Source organism: Canis aureus, chromosome 10, assembly GCF_053574225.1.
Source record: "Canis aureus isolate CA01 chromosome 10, VMU_Caureus_v.1.0, whole genome shotgun sequence".
Lineage (NCBI taxonomy): Eukaryota > Metazoa > Chordata > Mammalia > Carnivora > Canidae > Canis > Canis aureus.
The window spans coordinates 66,306,042-66,326,520 of NC_135620.1; the positions used below are offsets into that span (position 1 = coordinate 66,306,042).

Below are 20,479 nucleotides of genomic sequence, written 5' to 3' on the forward strand. Positions count from 1 at the left end.
TGGGATGCCTGTAATTCTCTCCAAAAGGTGGTGCTAACAGGATTAAATATTTCACCAAACCTAAAACACTACAAGGACGTCGGGGGTATGACGCTCTAGAACACTGGTCCTCAAACTTGGCTGCACAATGGAATTACCCCCGGGGAGTCTAAAAAAAAAAATACCCTGTAATGACGGGGTCTCTGGTGCTAGCAGCCTGGCGTGCGCCCCAGCAAAGCCAGGGAGTAAAGCTGACCACCAGGGTCCTATGGTGGAGCAGCCTGAAACCACAGGGGCTGGGGGGGTGTTCACACGCTGACCCCCGGGCAAGGCTAAAGTTGTTCATTCTCCTTTTTAAGAGGGACAGCAGGTGTGCAACGCAATGTAAGAATAATTCCACACCCAAATGTGCTCCTCCTAAGAAGGGCCCCCATTTTTAACCATTTCGTATTCCCTGCACTGGGCCTCACGCACGTTAGATGATCTCTAACTGCTGTTGTCCTTAATAAGGTGAAACAATAAGCAAACCGGAGCTCTCCTGGACAACTCCTATGTGTGGAAGAGCTCATTCCCTGAAGTGAGTTGTAATAAGATAAATGGCATGTCCCAGTAGCTCGAATACACACAATTCTGTTTCTTTTAGAAGACAGCAGGTAATTTTTGCATTTTTCTTTGGGGTGGGGGGGCAGGAGGGGTCTCAGAGGAACTATCCATCACAGCTTTTAGAACAAAGCTAAATACTTTTGGACCTCAAAGCAAAATAAATGCCATACAGAATCCTGATGAGGTATCCTAAACAGGTATTTCCGACCCTGGACCCCCTGCTCTCCCATTAAAACACTCCGGACCGGGATCCCTGGCTGGCACAGCGGTTTAGCGCCTGCCTTTGGCCCAGGGCGCGATCCTGGAGACCCGGGATCGAATCCCACGTCGGGCTCCCGGTGCATGGAGCCTGCTTCTCCCTCTGCCTGTGTCTCTGCCTCTCTCTCTCTCTCTCTCTCTGTGACTATCATAAATAAATAAAAATTAAAAAAAAAAAACCACTCCGGACCCCCTCGTCTCAGCTCTCGCCTTCAAGAACCCCACTGCCACTGCCAGCCTGTGTGCATGAACCCTTCCCTGGACTCTGACCGGCCACTCTCACTGCCATCCACACCGCAGATGCCACTCCATATACCCTGTGACCCAACCAGGAGGTGGCTCAGACCTCAGGTCTCAGGCCCCAGCAAACAGGAGCAATAAACGGACTACGGTCAGTGAAACGCCGCGTAACAGGCTGCCGGAGAGCAGTGCAGGTTAATAACTAACCCTCATCAGCCTCTTACAGCTTCCGAGCTCTTTCCTGGATGGAGCCCACGTCCAGGGCCAGGCCCCGGGGCAGGCCAGGTTTCTCGGGGGCCTGGGGGGAAGCACGGCCCCAGAGAGGCCAAGAGGCTTGCCGACTGTCAGCTGGCCTCGGAGGGAGAGCAGGAGCAGCCCGGAGGGCTGCGTGCAGGAGGCTGCGCTGATTACACGCTAATTACTGCTCATTTGCCACAGGTGAGCGGCGGGCTGGCTGCACGGAGCAGCGTGAGTGTTCCAATGCAGACAGGAAAGATCTGCCATCCGGAATGAGGCTCTGCACCGTGTGGTCCCCAAGTGCTCCCTCAGGGGTACAAGCCAGTGGTTCCTGCTGCCCTGCCATCTGCCCCGTGTCTCCTCTCTCGGAAGGGTTCAGGGATTCTGCTCCCTAAAATGTCTGCTGGCACGTCCAGCCTGGAGAGAGGGAAAGCGCTCCCTGGGGGGCCTCCCAGATAATGGAAAGGAATCCAAACAGGAGTGAGAGCTAGAAAAAGAAAGGATCCAAGGTCAGGGGAGACATTCAAGGTCAGGGGAGACATTCAAAACCAATGTCAAGGGATGCCTGGGTGGCTCAGCGGTTGAGCGCCTGCCTTCAGCCCAGGCGTGATCCTGAAGTCCCAGGATCGAGTCCCTGCATGGAGCCTGCTTCTCTCTCTGTGTCTCTGCCTCTGTGTGTGTGTGTGTCTCTCTCATGAATAAATAAATAAAATCTTAAAAAAAAAAAAAAAAAACCAACGTCAAGGAGAGGCACCTGGGCGGCTCATTCGGTTAAGCATCCAACTCTTGATTTTGGCTTAGGTCATGATCTCAGGGTCATGAAATTGAGCCCTGTGTTAGAGCTCCACGCAGGAGCCTGCTTAGGATTCTCTCTCTCCTTCTGCCCCTCCTCCTCCTTTCTCTTTCTCTCTCTCTCTCTCTCTCTCTCTCTCTCTAAAACAAAAAGTCAAGGAGCTAATGAAGAAACAGGAGTTAGACAAAAAAGAAAAAGACATTCTTCCATCAAATCTACTGAAAATTTTCCAGAGATGAGGAATTTGGACCTTTTCAAAGAAGCAACAACCGATGAAAAATACAGGCAGGGCTTGAGCGAGGAGCAGGAATCTTGGATGTATTATTTCAAGCCTCAGTGCCTTTGCATATGCTGACCTGGCCACCAGGAAAGGTGTTCTCCCATTTGTCTTCAGAGCCCAACTTTTTCTCTTGAGATTTTTCTGGTTGCCCGTTTCTCCCACTCAGCCGCCACACCTTAGACTTTTTTGGGGGGCTTACTGATAAAGTTCTCTATGGCACTCGTTTCCACCCCAGCTTCTTGAGGGCAAAGAACCCATCGTATTGTTCTGTGTGCCCTAAGTCAAGTGTTTCAAATAATGCCAGTTCCCTGTACCAAGTGCACCTCAGGGTAACCAAATGTTGAGGATGCCATCAACAAAATCCAGAAAGTGAGAAACTATTACAGGGCAAATCAACAAATAAATGACCAAAAAATAAAAAATAAAAAAATAAGGTGGGGAAAGGGGAAAACTCTAGATTAAGAGCTTTAAATTGTTGGGTGGGGAAAATGGGGAGATGTCAGTTAAGAGAACACAAACTTTCAGTTAGAAGATGAACAAGTTCCGGGGATCTCATAAACAGCAACGGTGACTATAGTTGATCACAATGTAAAATACACTTGAAATTTGCTAAAACGGTGGATTTCAAAACTTTACTAAGATACACGTGACTGTAACTGGTAAGGCAATGGGTGTGGTGTGTTCATTAGCTTGATGCACAGTAATAGGTTTTGCAATTTATAACTTCTATCAAATCACCAAGCTTTACACTCCAAATGTATATGATCTTTACTGGTCAACTATACTTCAAGAAGCGAGGGAAAAAATATTTCTAAAAAATTTTTCTTAAAGCTCTAGATAGAATAGCAACCAAATGCAATGAAAAGACCTTGCTGACAACCAAACAGGAAAATCTGAACACTGCCTAAATATCTTGATACCAAACTTTTTTTTTTTAAGGCGTTTTACCAGTATAGTCGATCTATTTATAAAAACATAGCCCTTGTCTTTTAGAGATGTGTGCTACAGTACAAGTTTGAAATTACACGTTTGGAATATGTTTTAGAATCACTGGGAAGGAACAGGGGTAAGGATAAGATGAACTAGAGTGGCCATATGGACAGGTGAGGAAGCCTGACGATGGGTACGTGGGGGTCATTATGCTCATTATGTGGTGTGTACATGGGGTTCTCTCTATTTTTGACTATGCCTAGACATGTCGATGGTAAAAACTGCAAAAAAAAAAAAAAAAAAGTAGGCAGAATTGAAGTAAAATCTGTAGATCCTACAATTCCTCACCAAACACCAGCAGCAGCAACTGACTTCAAAATTCATGCTCAGCCGGCAGCTCGGGTGGCTCAGGGGTTTAGCACCTGCCTTCGGCCCAGGGCGTGATCCTGGAGACCTGGGATCCAGTCCCACGTCAGGCTCCCTGCATGGAGCCTGCTTCTCCCTCTGCCTGTGTCTCTGCCTCTCTCTCTCTCTCCCCCTGTGTCTCTCATGAATAAATAAATAAAATCTTAAAAAAAAAAAAAAAAAAGGGAAGGCCTGAAACTGCACAAAAATCCACAACCCAGATGATGGATAAACCAAAGGCGGTGTATACGTACACGGGAATACTACACAGCCTTCAAGAGGAATGGCATCCTGACGCACGTTACAACACGGATGAACCCCGAAGATACCACACTGAGTGAGAGGAGTCAGACACAAAAGGATAAATAGTGTACGGTTCCACGTACAGAAGGTTTCTGGAGTCGCCCAAGTGGTAGAGACCGAACACGGGAGGGCAGTTGCCAGGGGCTTCGGGGAGGGGGGCGGTGAAGGAGAATTATCGTCCTATGGGTACAGAGTTTGAGTTTGCAGAGAGGAAAACAATCTGGAGACAGAGGGTGGTGACAGCTGTAAAACTACTACGTGGATGCACTCCACGCCACTGAACTGTCTACCCAAAAGTGTTCAAAATGGTACATTTTAGGTTACTTCCACTGTATCGTAATAAAAAGAAAATCCCTAATTCAAAGGGGTTGCAGCTGAGCAAGCAGGTAGGCGGGCTAATGGAGAAGCACCACCACGCCCACCTCCACCTGCCTGGGCAGAGGTCAGGTACCATGGGGCTGAGAACAAGAGAAGAGAACCGTGCGGCTGGGCTGACGGATGCCAGCCCTGCAGGCCCCTGCGAGACCAGGCGGTCCACGTCCTCCCAGCGGGACAGTTCTACTCTGGGGACCGAGCTCAGGCCTGGGAGACAGGGAAGCTCCACATGATCCCGCGGGTGGCACGGGACCCTGGGGATATCATCTTCCAGCCCTTAGCTTCACCAAGGAGATGCTGGGCACTCGGCCAGCGACGACTTTAAGGCAAAGAACCTCAGAAATGATAAAACAGAAGCCAAGTGCCAGGGGCCCTGAAAGGCAAAGAGGTTCAAGAATGACAGGGTGGTCTATGGCATGACACTGTGACCCGTCAAGTCACAGAAGGAGTTCCAAGGAGCACACATTTCGATCCTGGAGGCTGAGCGTGCACAGCATGGGCTGGGGGCAGAGCAATGGAAAATGAGTCAGAAAAACCTAGATTCCCTTCTGACTCTGCCACACTTCTTACCCGAGTGGCCCAAGGCCACATGCTCCCTGAGACCATATGTAAACGGGATAATAATACCTTCCCACACGGCAGCAATTAAGGGAAGTGACACGGATTCTGCAAGCCTAGAGGGCAGGGTTGCCCAACACAGAAGACGGCAGGTGCTCTGCATATCAACCACCAACCCCACGACAGGTAGAGACAGGTACTCCTCACGTCACACATACATGCGCACGCACGCGCACACACACACACACACAATTCAGGGGTGAATTTAATCTAGAATAATCACAAAAGAGGGCACCAAACTGATGAGTTTGAGGAAGGCTTGGATGGGAGAAAAAAAAAAAACCCTACACCATGTTTATGCACATGTCTATGAAAGCACACAGACTGGGGGGACCAGCTGCTATGCAGCAGGATGGGAATTTGTAATATGCTTTCCTGTGTGATAAGTTTAACATTGTTCTATTGAGCACTTTTTTTTTAAGATTTTATTTATTTATTCATAGAGATGCAGAGAGAGAGAGAGAGGCAGAGACACAGGCAGAGGGAGAAGCAGGCTCCATGCAGAGAGCCTGACGTGGGACTCGATCCCAGGTCTCCAGGATCACGCCCTGGGCTGCAAGGAGGCGCTAAACCGCTGAGCCACCCGGGCTGCCCCTATTGAGCACTTTTTAAAAATGTAGCCTACTTCTGACCTCAGCGTTGAAAACTCAAGGCCATCAAACCAGAATGCACGCGGGGTAAGACTGTATTCGACGAACGTGACTGAAGATGTACATCTGGGAGCACCTGGCTGGCTCAGTCGGAAGAGCGTGGGACTTTTGGCCTCTGGGTTGGGAGTCCAAGCTCCGCACTGGGTGTAGAGATTACTTAAAAAAAAGAAATATATTTTAAAAAGAAAATAAAATAGGGGCACCTGGGTGGCTCAGTGGTTGAGCATCTGCCTTTGGCTCAGAGTGTGATCCCGGGGTCCTGGGATCGAGTCCTGCATCAGGGTCCCTGCATGGAGCCTGCTTCTCCCTCTGCCTGTGTCTCTGCCTCTTTTTCTGTGTCTCTCACGGATAAATAAATAAATAATCTTAAAAAAAAGAAAAAAAAAGGAAGTTGTAAATCTGATTTCTGGAAATCCCACCTGGCCTGCAAAGGAGGCTCAGAGGTCCCCATCCACCTCAGGGCCGCTGGGGCAGTCTCAGAACCTACTCACCACCCACCCGACCAATGCTCCATCCTGCCGTCAGGGGGACTTTCCGGACCACAAATCTCCCCTGGCCAGTCGGAGCTTAAAGCTGGTCTTTAAAAACCACGGGCAAATTTTTTAACCTTGACTACTGAGCCCCCATTGTCCCCTCTACAAACCAGAGATAACAGCAATAACACCATCAAAGTTTTTGTGAGAATTCAACAAGCCTATCCCTTAAGCACTTAGCACAGCACCAAGCACACAGCAAATGCTCAGTAAGCCTCGGCTCTTATTAGCTTAAGACACGTATCTGCACTTGAAAGGTTCCCCACTTGCTCCTTTAAGATTCAGGGACACAGCCAGAGCTCATAATCCTCCCCTACTCTGTGGGGGTTTCTGGCTTCCCACCTCCAAGCATTTGCACCTGCTGTTTCCTCTGCCCTGACACCTTCTAACCAAATCTACAGCTGAACTCCTGGGCATCCTCTGGGACAACGTGATGTCACTTTGGGCATCAGACCATCGCCAGCTCCACCCCACAGTTCAGCTGCTCGCCCTCTGCGCTACTTTATGTGCAGCTTCAAGTTATGTATTTACCTGGTTTCCCCTTTGAGATTAGAATTCTCTCATCCCTCATGTGGATCCCTCCCCAGTGCTCAACGCCGTGTAAGCGCTCAGTAAGCCCTTGCTGACTAGAGAAAATGCACTACGGGTAAACAAAAACATTTTGGAAAACAATTAGAAATAAGCCAGAAATTAAAATCCAGTGGGGCTAGTGAGATTAAATCCAACTCTAGAGGGAAGCCAAAGAGGCTGCAGGAGGAGACAGGGAGGTGGGGGCGGTTAGGGCACAGAGGGCACACCTGGGAGGCTGCAAGGCTCCTGCCCAGCTCTGGCTGGTAAGCAAAGCATGCACATCCCTGGCAGGTGAGAGAAGTGACGGCCCCAAAGCAGGTGCTCAGCACACAAGCCCCCAAATGTGAGAGAATTCTGTGGCCACAGCAGCAGGACCAGAAGGCAGAGACAACGGTGGGGAGAGGCTCCAAGGACGGGGAGCTTGCTTCTCACTCAGGCAGGGGCAGTACAGGTGGACAGCTCCAGTGGCCAACCAGCACTGGGGGCACCCACCCCAGCTAAGGGTCGCTGGCAGTGTAAGGGGGGGATAGGATGGCCAAGAGCCTCCACCCCCAAGAGACACAAACTCAGAGTCTGTGATCCCTATTCAACTGTGCTGAAGGGGTGAAGAGACTGTGATCAACCCATGCAAATTCATCATTCTGAGTACATAATTATATCTAAACACAAAAAGAAAAAAACTACAGGTGGATATACACCACAATTTTCACAGTGGTCATCTCTGATGAAATTTTAGATGTTTTCACTTCTCCAGCTTCTCCACATTTATTTTCTAGCCTCTCTGCTTTAAGCATGTTCAAATGTGAAATGAAAGTAGGGGCCGAAGGCACACACTAACTTGGGAAAAAAAAAACAAAAAACCCAGCAAGACGAATCAGCAGTGGACCCCGCCTGCAGGCAGCTGCCATGGGCCAGAGAAGGAAGCCCAAGTGCCCACAGAACCGGGGCCCTGCTGAACAGAGCTCCAGGCAGAGCAGCGAAGGCCGGGTGCAGGCACTCAGGCAGTGGACAAGGATGAACACCTGTTTTGAGGACAAATTGTGGGTGGAGGATTTCTGTGGTTACCAAGTAGATTTTTTTTTCTGAGTCCCTATGCAGGAATCTAAGGGAAAATACTCCCTCCACACACACATACGCTGACCTTTTGCTATTTCAAAATTAAACAGACCTATGCCTTCATCCACAGCGGTGCACTAGGGACAGAATTCAATGAGATTATGCACGTGAAAGTGCTTAGCGAGTTAATATTTGTTCGGTCCTGGACCGGTGCAGGGTCATGTTACTGGCACGGGAAAGGCTGACAGACACCCCTTCCCCCCATCTTAACCCTGACAACCCACCAAGGGTGACACCACAGTGTGACAGGGGTCACCCCTGTATCCCACTGGGAACGATGTTCACCATTCATCTCTCTTCCTCCCAGACTCCCCATTGTTCCCCACTAGCCCTCCTTTAGACAAAGTTGTTTTTTTTTTTTTTTAAATAAACTCAGCATGACCCAGGTAGGGGTTCAAAGTTCCCGGGGGGGTCTCATTCATAAGCTGGGATGGAGTGGAGGGGGGTCAGCACTGGAGGGCCACCTTGAGCCAATACCTCCATCCCCTCAGGGGCAGGATAAAGCCAGCCAGCCAGAGGCCCAGGATGAGGCAAGGTGTCCACGGAAGCCAGAACCTTGGGAGAGGGTGGAAATGAGGAGCTGCTGGTCCCCTATTTTCCGGGGTGTCCCATCTCTTCCCACAACTGAGGGTGAAGACCTCCCTGCCTCCAGGCTAGACTCCACTAGGCCTCACTCAACCCACTCCCCCTGCCAACTGCTCTGGTACTGTGCCCACTTCTCCGGGCCAGGCCCTCGTCACCCCTCCCCTGGGCCACTGCAACAGCACAACTGCCCCAGCCTCACTCTGCTGTGACAAAAACTCCCTAGGGCTCAGGGGTCATATTGTCAAGCCCTGGCTCAGAGCTGACCATTGCCTCCTGTGCCTACGCAGTTTTAATACACAGCCTGGCTGCCCTCTGCTCTCAGGTCTACAGCCAGTGTTTTTCAAAAGGTGTGAAGGGAGTCTGTTTATCAGAATCACCCAGGATAAGTATCCTGGTAAGAAGCCCAATTTCCTGATCTGCTCAATCAGGAATTCTGGGGTGGACCCTGGGAATTGTAACTGGAGAGGAAATCCCAGAAGCACCCTGGAGTACGCCGAAGTCAGAGAACCATTCTGCCGCAGTTCCCCATTGTTCGAGAAGATCTGTCCTACTACCAACTGCCAGGAATATATCCCATCCCCTTTCCATAGTCCTGTGTCAGGACTAGGGGGGCAGTCTACCACTGATACTCCAAAGGCTAGGCAGTTGGGGTTTCCAGGGTAACCCATTCCAACTCTTCTCTGAGTGACTAACATCACTTTCTAGCTATAGGCCTCAGTTTCCCATATACACCAAGGATGGGGTATATGCTGTTGAGGGTCCCTTTCAGCTGCAAAATAAAGCACACGATCTTTACATCCTACCAGTGCATTCTGCTCTTTCAGCGATTCTAGTTCTAAAACTCTAAGAACGTAGACACCTGGGTGGCTCAGCGGTTGAATATCTGCCTTTGGCTCGGGTCATGATCCTAGAGTCCCGGGATCGAGTCCCCCCCATCAGGCTCCCCGCAGGGAGCCTGCATCTTCCTCTATCTGTGTCTCTGCCTCTATGTTTCTCTCATGAATAGAAAAAAATCCTTAAAATAAGTAAATAAGTCTCTAAGAACTTGCATTTGAGGCTGGGGGGAGGGGTAACCCTTTCTCATCTAAAGTGAAACAGGGCATCTGGGTGGCTCAGTCCCTTAAGCCTCTGCCTTCCACTGAGGTCATGATCTCAGGTCCTGGGACGGGCCCCATCCGGCTCCTTGCTCAGCGGGGAGTCTACTTCTCCCTCTCCCTCTGCCCTCCTTCCCCGCGCTCGCTCTCTTTATAATAAATAAATAAGTAAATAAATAAATAAAATCTTTAAAAAAAGTGAAACTTTCAAAAAGTATGTCTCGTATCACATACCACTTCCAATTTTCACAAAATGAGATGTTTAGCCTTCCTGCCCCAGCTTTTTTTGGTTTGTTTTTAATATCGGTTGCTGGACATGCTCCCAAACCCTTCCCATAGGCCAGAGAGGAGGTGTGAGAATTGGGGGTGCAGCCACACCTTGAGCAACCCTTCGGTGCCCTGCTGTGCATGGGTACTGAAGCCTTTTAGACCATTCTAGTCGCATAACCCTCCCAACACCCCCATCTGAAGGACCAGAAAGTCGATGCTCAGACAGCCTGAGCCGCCCAAGGGTGCACAGCTGGCCTGCAAAGGCTCAGGCCCGGTCTTCCGAGGCTCGCCCTGCCTGCACGGTAGCACAGGGAGTCTACGCTGAGTTCCGGATTCGGGGAGAGCCACTGCGCCACCCGCACTGCTCCAGGCCGACCGGCGTGCCCCCCGAGGCCTGGCGAGAGTGCTGCCCACCCAGCCAGCCACGCGCACACACAGCCTCGCAGCCTTCCACGCGGAGCTGCTGGAAGACTGTGCACGCAGGGGAGGGGGAGACGGGGCTGAGCAACAGCCGCACGAGCAAAAGCGATGCCAGGGATTTAGTCAACAGAGAGCTAATATGAGTCAACAGCGGGTGCCGCTGCCAAGCACACTAATGGGATCTTCAGCTGCATTAATAGAAGGAAGGTGTCTAGGGTAGGCCGAGGGAGCCCTGCCCGGCCCGACCAGGCCACACCTGAGGGCTGGGCCGGGCAGGGACGCGGCCCGTCCAAAGCGGGGCGGGCTTTCCGCAGAGGAGTGGCTCAGGGCGCCTCTGGGGGCTGTAGGGCGAGCCCGGGATTCCCCTGGAAGCGGGGTTCGTAGCCCATCGGAGGCTGCACGTTACAGACGGGTTGTTTTTAGAGGATCCTGTTGTTCACGTTTTTCTCAAAGGTTGAGAAACCACAGCGAAGGTTAAAACCGGGCAGGCCCGCGAGGGGAGGCGGCCCACCGGGAGGCAAGGAGGCTCCAGGCCCCGCCAGGGAACCGCTGAAGACGCCTACGGTCGCTTCGTCCTTTCTGACCTACGCCAACGGGCCACGGGTTAGCTAAGGAGTGGACCTGGTACGACGAGGCTTCTGAAAATGCACAAGGGACCCCGGGTTTGAGATCCTATAACCTCAAGCGTGGAAGTCTCCAGGAGGCCCTCCTGACCCGCTCATCCCCCAGCAGCACCCCGGCTGGGTGAGCCCAGCCCCATCACTTAGCATCACTTAGAATAAAAAGCCCTGTTTCTACCTGTGTTTCCCAAGAGCCTCCAGGCCACCCCTCGTTCCCCCCTGCGCCCACAGCACAGCGCCCCATAAACGCTGACTGAGGACTGAGGCGCCCCGGGGCCTGGTACCCTGAAGGTGCTGCTGTGCTCGATTTCAGATCAGGGCTGACACAATGGCTTATGACAAGGCACAGCCACTGTTAGCAGGCTGAGCAGAAGAATTCGCGGAGCTAAACCCACCGGAGGGTTTTAATTACAAAGGAGCCGGGAAGCCTGTCAAGTGCCCTGAGTGCCTGCGGAAGTGACAGGGGACAGAGAATCCAGCTAAGGGCTATGGCAGCCAGAGGTAAATCCTGTCTGTGTGACAGGCAGCAACGCAACACCGGGGCCCAGGAGGCGGTAGAAATCCAGGGAAGCAGAAGGGGGGAACAATGACGAGAGGGGCTACATGCCCAACAGGCCGGCATTAGAAGGGAGCCCCGGGGAAGGAGCACGCGAGCTGCAAATCCACCTGCGAATTCACTGGGAGCCGCCGCCCGGCGCTAACCTCGTACTCTGAGAATTAATTAAGGAACCACAACTCTGATCCGGGAAGGCGAGCCTAGGAGCCCGTGGGATGCAGTTCTGATATCTAATAAACCTGTAAATCGATGAGCCCTGCTCACTGGTGATTTTTATCATTGTCCCCCCGGGGGCTCCCACGACAAAAGCCTGTGTCGGGTCTTCGGACAGGGCGTGTGTGTGCATAGGTGCGGGCGTCCGTGTAAATAAGATGTGAGGTTCTCGCGATCGCCTCTTAGAGCATCAAGAAATCTGCCACCGTAAGAAAACCGGGGGAAATCTTTTGTCAAGCGACCTTTGGTAAAGCGCAGAAACCTTTCCGGATGTAAAGGGCCCCGCCTCCACGCCCAGGGAGGGCTCCAGCGGCCACCCAGGTCAGCCCTCGGCCCCATCCCAGCCTGATCCTGGCCCCATCCCAGCCTGATCCTGGCTCCATCCCAGCCTGATCCTCGGCCCCATCCCAGCCTGATCCTGGCCCCATCCCAGCCTGATCCTCGCGTACCTGTCTGGGTTTACCCGCCACGCATGCACTTGACTCAGTTTGCGTTTGTCATCCCAGAAACACCCCTTAAGCCCTGTCGCACGAATCCGACAGAAGCAATACGTTTTCTAAACGCACCATCCCTGGGGAACAGTGAGAAAATCCTCAAGGAGCCCCGACAAAGTTCTCAGGGGGGGCATTCCTTCCCCCGATCCCAGACGCAGAATGCGCCACATCCTCTCCACACAGCAGCTGCCCACCTCTCCGATCCTCCTGGCTCCCCGGGCCTCCTCCTCCGAGCCGGAGACGAGCTGGAGAGCCTCAGTCGTGGGGAGGAGGAACATTTTCAGGCTATTTTAAAGACAACAGCTCTAAGCACAGGAACGCCGGCTCCTCCGTGAATAAAAAGGCCCCACAAGGGTATGATCATAACAAAATGATGTTCTATGGAGAGCGCGCTAGGAGGCACGAATATAAAAATGGCCATCGACTGAGACTGTCTCAAAATCAAAACCTAAGGCAGCATTAAAGTCCAGGCCAAGCAGACTCTGATCTTCCCATCTAAAAGCCTTATGGGTTCCTAGGTCCCTCGGGAAGTCTCAAGAAGGTCCCCCACGCGGGAAGGCCTACATGGTTCCTTTGGAAGTCTGGGTATGCGCTTTTTTTTTTTTTTTTTTTTTGCGCGTGAAATCCTCGGAATGATCTGTGACATTTCATCGAAAAGCTCGATCGGGGCTGTGTCCTCAGTCACACCCAGAGATTCCCAAAGGCACCGTCTGCCGCAGCGCCGGGTGCCCAGCAGGCGCCCCATTTGATTTGATTCGATCACATCTGGCCCCTCCGGGCCAGAAAGCAGGGGCCCAGGCGGAGGCAGCAGCGCCAGCCTAGCTCAGGGCTGGAGGGGGGCGGGGTGCAACCACCTGTGGGCGGGGGCCGGGACCCCGCGCCGCAGCCCCGGGGCCCCCCCGCCGCCCCCACGCACGGGGCCGGGGGTGGGAAGGGGCGAGTTGGGCGCGCCAGGCCCGACTCCCAGCGCCCCAGCAGAGGCTGCGCTGCTGCAAAGTTGGGCAGGTCCAGGAGAGTCGATCCCGGAGTGAGCTCCCAAGTCACCCAGCCCCTGCGAGCGGAGGGCGGTCGCGGCTCTCCCGGGTGCCGACGGGGCGGGGGCCGGCACCGAGAAGGGGCCGGGAGAGAAAAGGTCCCCGATCCCCTCCCAAACTTGGGGCGCCTGCTGGGCAGCAGGGGAGGGGGCTTCTCCCCCCGCCATCTCCACGAGGCCTGGTGACGACTCTGCGGGGGCAAGCAGGCCCCCCGGGGCACCCCGCATTGCTCTGGGATTGCCTAACCCACTGCGCGGCACCCAGAAGGCCCCCGCTGCGACCTGGGGGGGCGGGGACTCGGGGCGAGGGGACCCGGCGAGCGGGGGAGGGCGCGAGGCCCAGAGGACCGGGCGGCAGCGGGGGAAGGCGCGCGCCCCAGCGGCGCAAGGTCCCACGGAGGGGTCCGGAGCGACCCGGGCGGAGAGGCCCGAGAGGGAACCCGGGGAGGGGCCCCCGGGGAGGTGCAGGCGGGGCGCCCGGAGGGGCACACGGGGCGGGGGGCGCGGTCCCCGGGGCTGCCAGCGCCGCGGTCACTCACCGGCAGGTCCACGCTCACTTCGGTCCCGTCGAGCAGGAAGACGCGGCAGTACAGGGTGGCCCTGGCGGCGCCGGCGGCGGAGATGTGCACGGCCGCGCCGCCCGTGAGCAGGGGCCCGCCGCCCGCCGGGAACACGCTCCCCCCCGGCGCGGCGGGCAGCGTGGAGGAGGCGGCGGCGGCGGCCGGGCCCCCCCGCGGGCCCCCGTCGCGCTCGTCCCCCAGCCCGGCGGCCCCGCGCCCCGCCGCGCCCCGCGCGTAGCGCTGCATGGAGCGGCGGCCAAAGGTCCGGCGCAGGAACCGCAGCATCCTGGCCGGGGGCGCCCCCTGCCTCCGCCCCCTGCGCCGCCGCGCCGCCGCCCGGGAGCGCCCCGCGCCGCCGTCAGTGCCCGCGGCCGCCTGCGCCGCCTCCCGGCGCCCGCGGCCCGGGGCTCGCTCCCGCCGAGGCCGAGGCCGCGCTCCGGCTGCCCGCGGGGCGCGCCCGCCCGGGCCAGCGCCGGCCGCCAGGGGCCGCGGGCGGGAGGGAGGGCGCGCTCGGGGCGGCCCCGGGGCCGTCCCGCCGCCGCCGCCGCCGCCGCCGCCGCCGCGCGCTCCCCGGGCCGCCGGCCTGAGCTCGCGGCGCAGGGGCCGCTCCCGACGGCCGGCCGCGGGGCGCGGAGCTGCGGGGGGCGCGGGGGGCTGCGGGGCGCGGGGGGCTGCGGGCTGCGGGCTGCTCCCGCGCGGCGCGCCGGCCGAGGGCCAGCCGAGCAGGGCGCCTGCGTGCTCCCGGCGCGCTCGCTCCCACTCGCCGCGCCGCGCCCGGGGCCGCAGGAGGCCCCGCCGAGCGCCGGCTCCCGAGGCGCCTTTTCCTGCGCCCGCGGCCCCCGCCTCCCACCTGGGAGGCTGCACCTCCAGCCGCCGCCGCCGCCGCCGCCGCCGCCGCCGCCGCCGGGACTGCAGCACGCCCTCCTCCCTCGGGGCTGCGCCGGGTACTTGCAAACCGGGGCTGTGCTGCCCCCTGCCGGCCCGAGCGCCCCCTGCTGCTGTAGGTGTGCTCACGTGTGTGCACGTAGGTGAGCACACACGTGTTTCCGGCGCCCCGGGCCCCCGGAGCCCTGCGGCCGCCCGGGACTGCCCCCCCACACCCCCCGCCCCCCGCCCCAGCCCCGGGAGGACAGCGAGGCCGCGTGCCCCGCGGGAGGCCTGGCCCCGCGGCCGGAGGGCGACGGAGAGACCAGCGTTCAGGGAAGGCCCTCCTGGGTCCTCAGTTTCCCCTTTTGGAAAAGGAGAGGGGCGCAGCGGGTGATCCGCAGCGTCCCTGCTAGATTCAGTTCTACCCGTTTAAGATCTCAGAGCTGGAAGGGCCCTTTTAGCCATTCGGGGCCAATGCATCAGTCCAAAGAAGGAAACTGAGCCCCAGGCATAGAGGGGGAGCACTTTCCCAACCTACTCCGCGGGAAGAAGAAGAAGAAGAAATATACACCTTTCCTCAAGAAGCTTGTATCCAATACTGAGGCAGAGATAAATAAATAGCTATAACCGGAAAGGCTGGTAAAGGTGGAGGCAGAGAAGTGTAGACCAACATGCTCCTCAGGTATCCAAGCTCCAGCAGGCCTCAGGGAGAAGTGGGTCGGTCATTGTCGCTGGAAAAAACCTTGGGAACACCCGGTTGAAAGGAAGGCAGGCCTCTCCAGAACAATAACACTGCTTTTTTTTTTTTTTTTTTTTTTTTTTGTGCCTGACACTGTGCTAAGTAAGCCCTTTGCCTTCATCATCCCACTTAATCCTCAGAATAACTTGGTTCCACAGACGTCTTAGCCCCATTGTCCAGAGGAGGAATTGAAGCTTAGCACGCCTAAGAGACTTGCTCCAGATCTCAAGGTTAACAGGGGCTCATTTGCAGGGCTTGGGAGCTGCTAATCACCGCCAGGCTGAGGCATGTGGCAGGACCCGCAAACAGTGAGGGTTTCTGAGAGGCCTGCAAGGAGGCAGTGGCCACTTGCCGCGTGTTCCCTTGCAAAGGGGACAGAGAAAGAGGGAGGGATGAATTCAGACAACAAGCCGGAAATAGATGTTGATTGAGGATCAGGCCCTGTCTTAGGTGATTTCATGGATGATATTTTCATTAATCCTCCCTCCAACCGTTGCAGGTAATTCTGTTTATCCCCATTGACTTAGGTGGAGTTTGAGGCTTAGAGGAGTAATATCCTTGCCTGAGGTCTCAGAGCTCCTGCATGGCAGCAGCCAGTGCCTTCACCTGTTGTATGGTGCTCTCTGGACGCTCTCCAGGGCTCTACTACGTGACACGGTGCCGTGAGGGGCATCTGCAGTCAGCCTCCACATACCCACTCGGCTCCCCTCCCTGCAAGACTCGACTTCATGGAATACCGTCAACAAGTTGGTGTACAGAGCTAGCCCAGTCTGCTTACCAGTTTCTAAGGACAGCTCATTTCCTACTTGATAGCCCAGAAGCAGCAGTTAGACTGAATAATGGGCCGCCAAAATCTCCACATCCTAATCCCCTTTGCAGATATGGCTAAATTAAGGAGTTTGAGGTGGGGAGATGGTCCCAGATGATCTGGATGGGCCCACTATAATCCCAAGGGTCCTTATAACAGGGAGGCAGGAGGGTCAGAGTCGGAGAGAGTGATGTGACATTGGCAGCGGATGTCAGCGTGATGGACCCAAGAACCAAGGAATGCAGGCAGCTGCTGGAAGCTGGAAAAGGTAAGGAACAGATCATCTGCTAGATGTTCCAAAAGGAATGCAGCCTTTGATTTTAGCTTATAAACTCCACCTCAGACTCTGACTTCCTGAATTGGATAATAATACATGTGTATTGCTTTAGGCCACTAAGTTCACGGTAGTTTATTTCAGCAGCGATAGGAAACGAATACAAGTGCAGTATTAAATCATATCAGTTTGGTGCACCAGTTTTCAAACCACCCCTCTATAGTGAGCATCATTCAGTTTGTGATTATTCACTCAACATGGTCTCCTGCTAGACACCAACCTCTGGAAGGACAGAGCTTTTTCATACTCATCACTGTATCCCCACCTAGCACCTAGCTTGCTGTTTGGTAAGCAGTAGGTGGTCAAGACGAAACAAAACAAACAAAAAAACACTTGTTGCATGAATTCAGGATCTTATTTCATTGGCATTATGGGGTAGGAAGTGCCATTGCCGATCCCGTGTGCTACCAACAGCACCTCATCATTGAGGGGCCGCCACATGGCTTAAGGTCTACCTCCACCTCCTCTGTTTTTGTTTTGTTTTGTTTTTAAAGATTTATTTATTCATTCAGAGAGAGCAAGAGAGAGGCAGAGACACAGGCAAAGGGAGAAGCAGGCTCCATGCAGGAATCCTGACGTGGGACTCGATCCCAGGTCCCCAGAATCATACCCCAGGCTGCAGGCAGCGCTAAACCCTTGCGCCACCGGGGCTGCCCCCTCCACCTCCTCTGTATGAGGCACTGTCACCTTCAGGATCTCATTCAGTCCTCATCACATGAGTGATTCAAGCACTCTTGTCTCTACCACGCGGAGCAGAAACAGGCTCAGGCCTTCCTTTGATTAAATTTCGTGTCATTCATGTTTCAACCTGAGAATTTCAACATTTGATGAGCCAGTTTTCATTTTGTCCACTCGCGGTGCTGTGTATTTCCAAAGAGCAATGTTCTTTCTTCATCTTTGCCTTTTGGGCCTAGAAATCCCTCTCCTTGTTATCTAAGGTTCTGTAACCAGCGCTTCAAAAACATTAATTGCCATTTCCCAGCCCTCCTCTGTACTCAGTGTGAACAGGCCAGAACTGCCCACGGATCCTGTTTGCCAACATATCACTCTTTTTTTTTTTTTTAAGATTTTATTTATTTATTCATGAAAGATACAGAGAGAAGCAGAGACACGGGCAGAGGGAGAAGCAGGCTCCCTGCAGGGAGCGCAATGTGGGACTTGATCCCAGGACCCCAGGATCACGCCCTGAGCCAAAAGCAGATGCTCAACCACTGAGCCACCCAGGCGTGCCAACACATCACTCTTTTATGAGATCCTTGGTCCTCAAACCATTATTCAGGAGCCTCAGTGTTTTCCCTTGCATTTCTGTCTAGAACCATCATGAGCTGAAGTTCCCAAGAAACAGTGTTTGCTAAGTGCCAGGTCCTTTCCTGGATCGTCACTACTAGCTTGACTTCCTCGGTGTCCTGGGCCATATTTGGAGTCTGGCCCCTAGAGTCACCTCCCTGCCGGGTCCTCATCAAAGCTCAGCTCCCGCTTCATCACCCACCTGCTCAGGTCCACGAGAGCTCCCCACTGTCCCGGCCCACGCTACTTCTCCACGCACTTCGCATCATCCGCAAACCTTGGAGAGTTCCTCACGCACTCCCTGCCTCCAGAGTCGTTTTACAAGTTAATTAAACAGCCCTTAGCCCCGTCTCTAAGGAACTCGGTTCACAAGTGTGCCATTTATCCCTATCCTTTGTTTCCTGGCTCCTTTCCTAGACTCCATAAAATCATGCCCTCATTCCATCAGACTCCTTTCTTCATAGAACAAGATTACACTCTAGTACGTGTTCCTATGTACTCTCTTGTCAAGTTTTCTCCGTGGACATTTACTGAGGCCTTACTGTGTGCCACGAGCTATATATAGCTAGGTATACACCACTATATAGCAAACACGCTTTCTAGTGTTGGATAAATGTCCGCTTAATCCTTCGGGGGTTGTTCCACAATAATAATAGCTTTCATTGATTATGGACTGTGTAGAGGGCCTTGGTGGTTTGTGCCTGCCTACACCTTCCTTCTTTGGGTTACATCACAAACTACTCCCCCTGCACCCGGAGGCCTGGTGATCTAATTGAGGCTGACCCCAATCCCCTGCCTCAGGTTTGGCTCTTGATCAGGCCTGGCTAATCAGAGCATTGCGTGTCCCAAGAGACCTGGTACTACCTCAAGAATGGGCAGTAACCCATGGAGATCAGCCCAGGACCTCTTGTTGAAATCATTTGGAACCCGCAGTGTTAAGCCTGGAACTGCTTGTCGTGTGCCCACCTTGGCACCCTGTAGGAAGAAAACCGAGGATGATAACAACACTAAGAAAAGCAGAACCAAGAGATGGAGAGACATCACTTTCTGGTGACAATTCCATTTTTGACTACCTGGATCCAGCCGTGCCTGAAGCTACCCCCTGGAATTTACAACTGAAGGAGTGAATCTGATTCGCATGATGATTTTCCAGGTCCCAGATCTTTCTTTTGCTTCCTTCACTCTCTTTCCAATGCATGAGCATTGTTTTGAATGGACGCTCACTTTGTTCATTCTTTAAAGGACTCGTCTTCCAGCGAGTAATTTGCAAGGCAATGCTCAGCACTGAATTGTACAGAAATAAATGGGGATTTGTTAACACAAATCATCTAAATTTTTAGATACAGAAATGGCAATGACAAAAGGACGTGGTGACTACAATTGAGTTCCAAATTTGTATTTTTAGCCAATTCTTACCCACCCCCCCCCCCGGCTCCAGATCATATTTCTGACTTCCTCCTCAACATTTCATCCCTAGATCTCCATTCCATACATCTACTCTCCAGCCCTCTGTCTAGACTCAAAAGACCAACATCCGGAGGGAACTCAGATTGTCTCCCTGACTTCCCTGATGCCAGCCCTAGCATCAGTTTCCTATCTGAGGACCCATTTCATCCCTAGAGGACATGCATCCATCTTCGGGAAAACACCTCTGGCTCCGACGTGTAGCCCTACCGTTCCTACTGGAGATGCACACAAAGGGCAGAAACGAGGCATTTGTATAGAGCCTGCCCTCCCTGCTGGCTCCCTGGCTACATCTCCAGTGTTGCCCCTCCTCCTGGCCGTCCCCGAGGAGCTGGCCTTTCTCTTACTCTCTTAGCCAGCTGCTTACCTTTTATTCTTTTCTACCCGGTGCTCTAAAATCAGTGCCGTCCGATCGAACTTTCTACAGTGAAGCATTCTACATCTTGTGCCATCTAAGGTGACAGCAACTAACCCCACATGCCCATTAGGCACTTGCAAGGTAGCTAGTGCAAGCAAGGAACTAAATATCTCATTTTGTTGCACTTAAATCGAAAAAGCTATGTATGATTAGGGGTCACCATGTCAGACAAGGCAGGACTAGACTTCACCCCACCCTGTCACCAACAGCTGGCTTCACCGGCCTAGTCTCCGCTCCACGCCTGCTAGGAGAGTCTACTTCCAAAGACTGGCCCCTTTTGCTCTGTCCCAGACTGCTGACATCAACCTTGCCATGCCCACCCAAGTCACAAGATGATAGCTCTGATCCTCTTTGTCATCAAGTAAAAAAAACAAAAACAAAACACAAACTTTTGTCAAGTTGGTGAAGCCAAGGTAAATTGTTCTTTTGTGGAAAGCCCTTGGCAGCTGGGCTAGTGGCGGAGGGGCCGTGCTTTTGAGACCCTGCTATGGCTCAGAGCGCACTGCAGAAGCAGTATTGCAATAAGCGAGGCTTCCATGACTCGCCTGCGTTAACACCCCACAACCAGGGACCCCTCCCCATCACCTCCTCCTCAGACGTAGACTTCGAGCCCTAGGTCAAGCCAAAGAAAGAATTTGAAGAAAGAGAAGGTAGTGGGTAGTAGGGTCAGATGCATGGCAGCAAAGGTGAAGGTTTAAGAGGAATGAGCTCTGTGAGGCGCCTCTGAGGTGGGCTAGCTGGGGAAGAGCTATGGCCTTGGTGGCCTCGAGGATGGGACAGGGGTGGAAGCAGTGAGTGGATTCTACGGTTGAAGAGAAAATGAGAGC

At 53.9% G+C, this 20,479-nt stretch overlaps 1 protein-coding gene across 8 annotated transcripts in view; it reads right to left on the reverse strand.

Moving 5' to 3' along the window:
* EPB41L4B (erythrocyte membrane protein band 4.1 like 4B) overlaps positions 1-14,035 on the reverse strand; it is a 127,275-nt gene extending 113,240 nt beyond the window's left edge. For all 8 annotated transcript variants that reach the window (XM_077912843.1, XM_077912846.1, XM_077912841.1 and 5 more), the window contains exon 1: positions 13,715-14,035. In XM_077912843.1, coding sequence (XP_077768969.1) covers positions 13,715-14,020 — 306 coding nt within the window. In that variant the 5' untranslated portion in view covers positions 14,021-14,035. The remainder of the gene's footprint in view (positions 1-13,714) is intronic.
* Between the last annotated feature and the right edge of the window lie 6,444 nt (positions 14,036-20,479).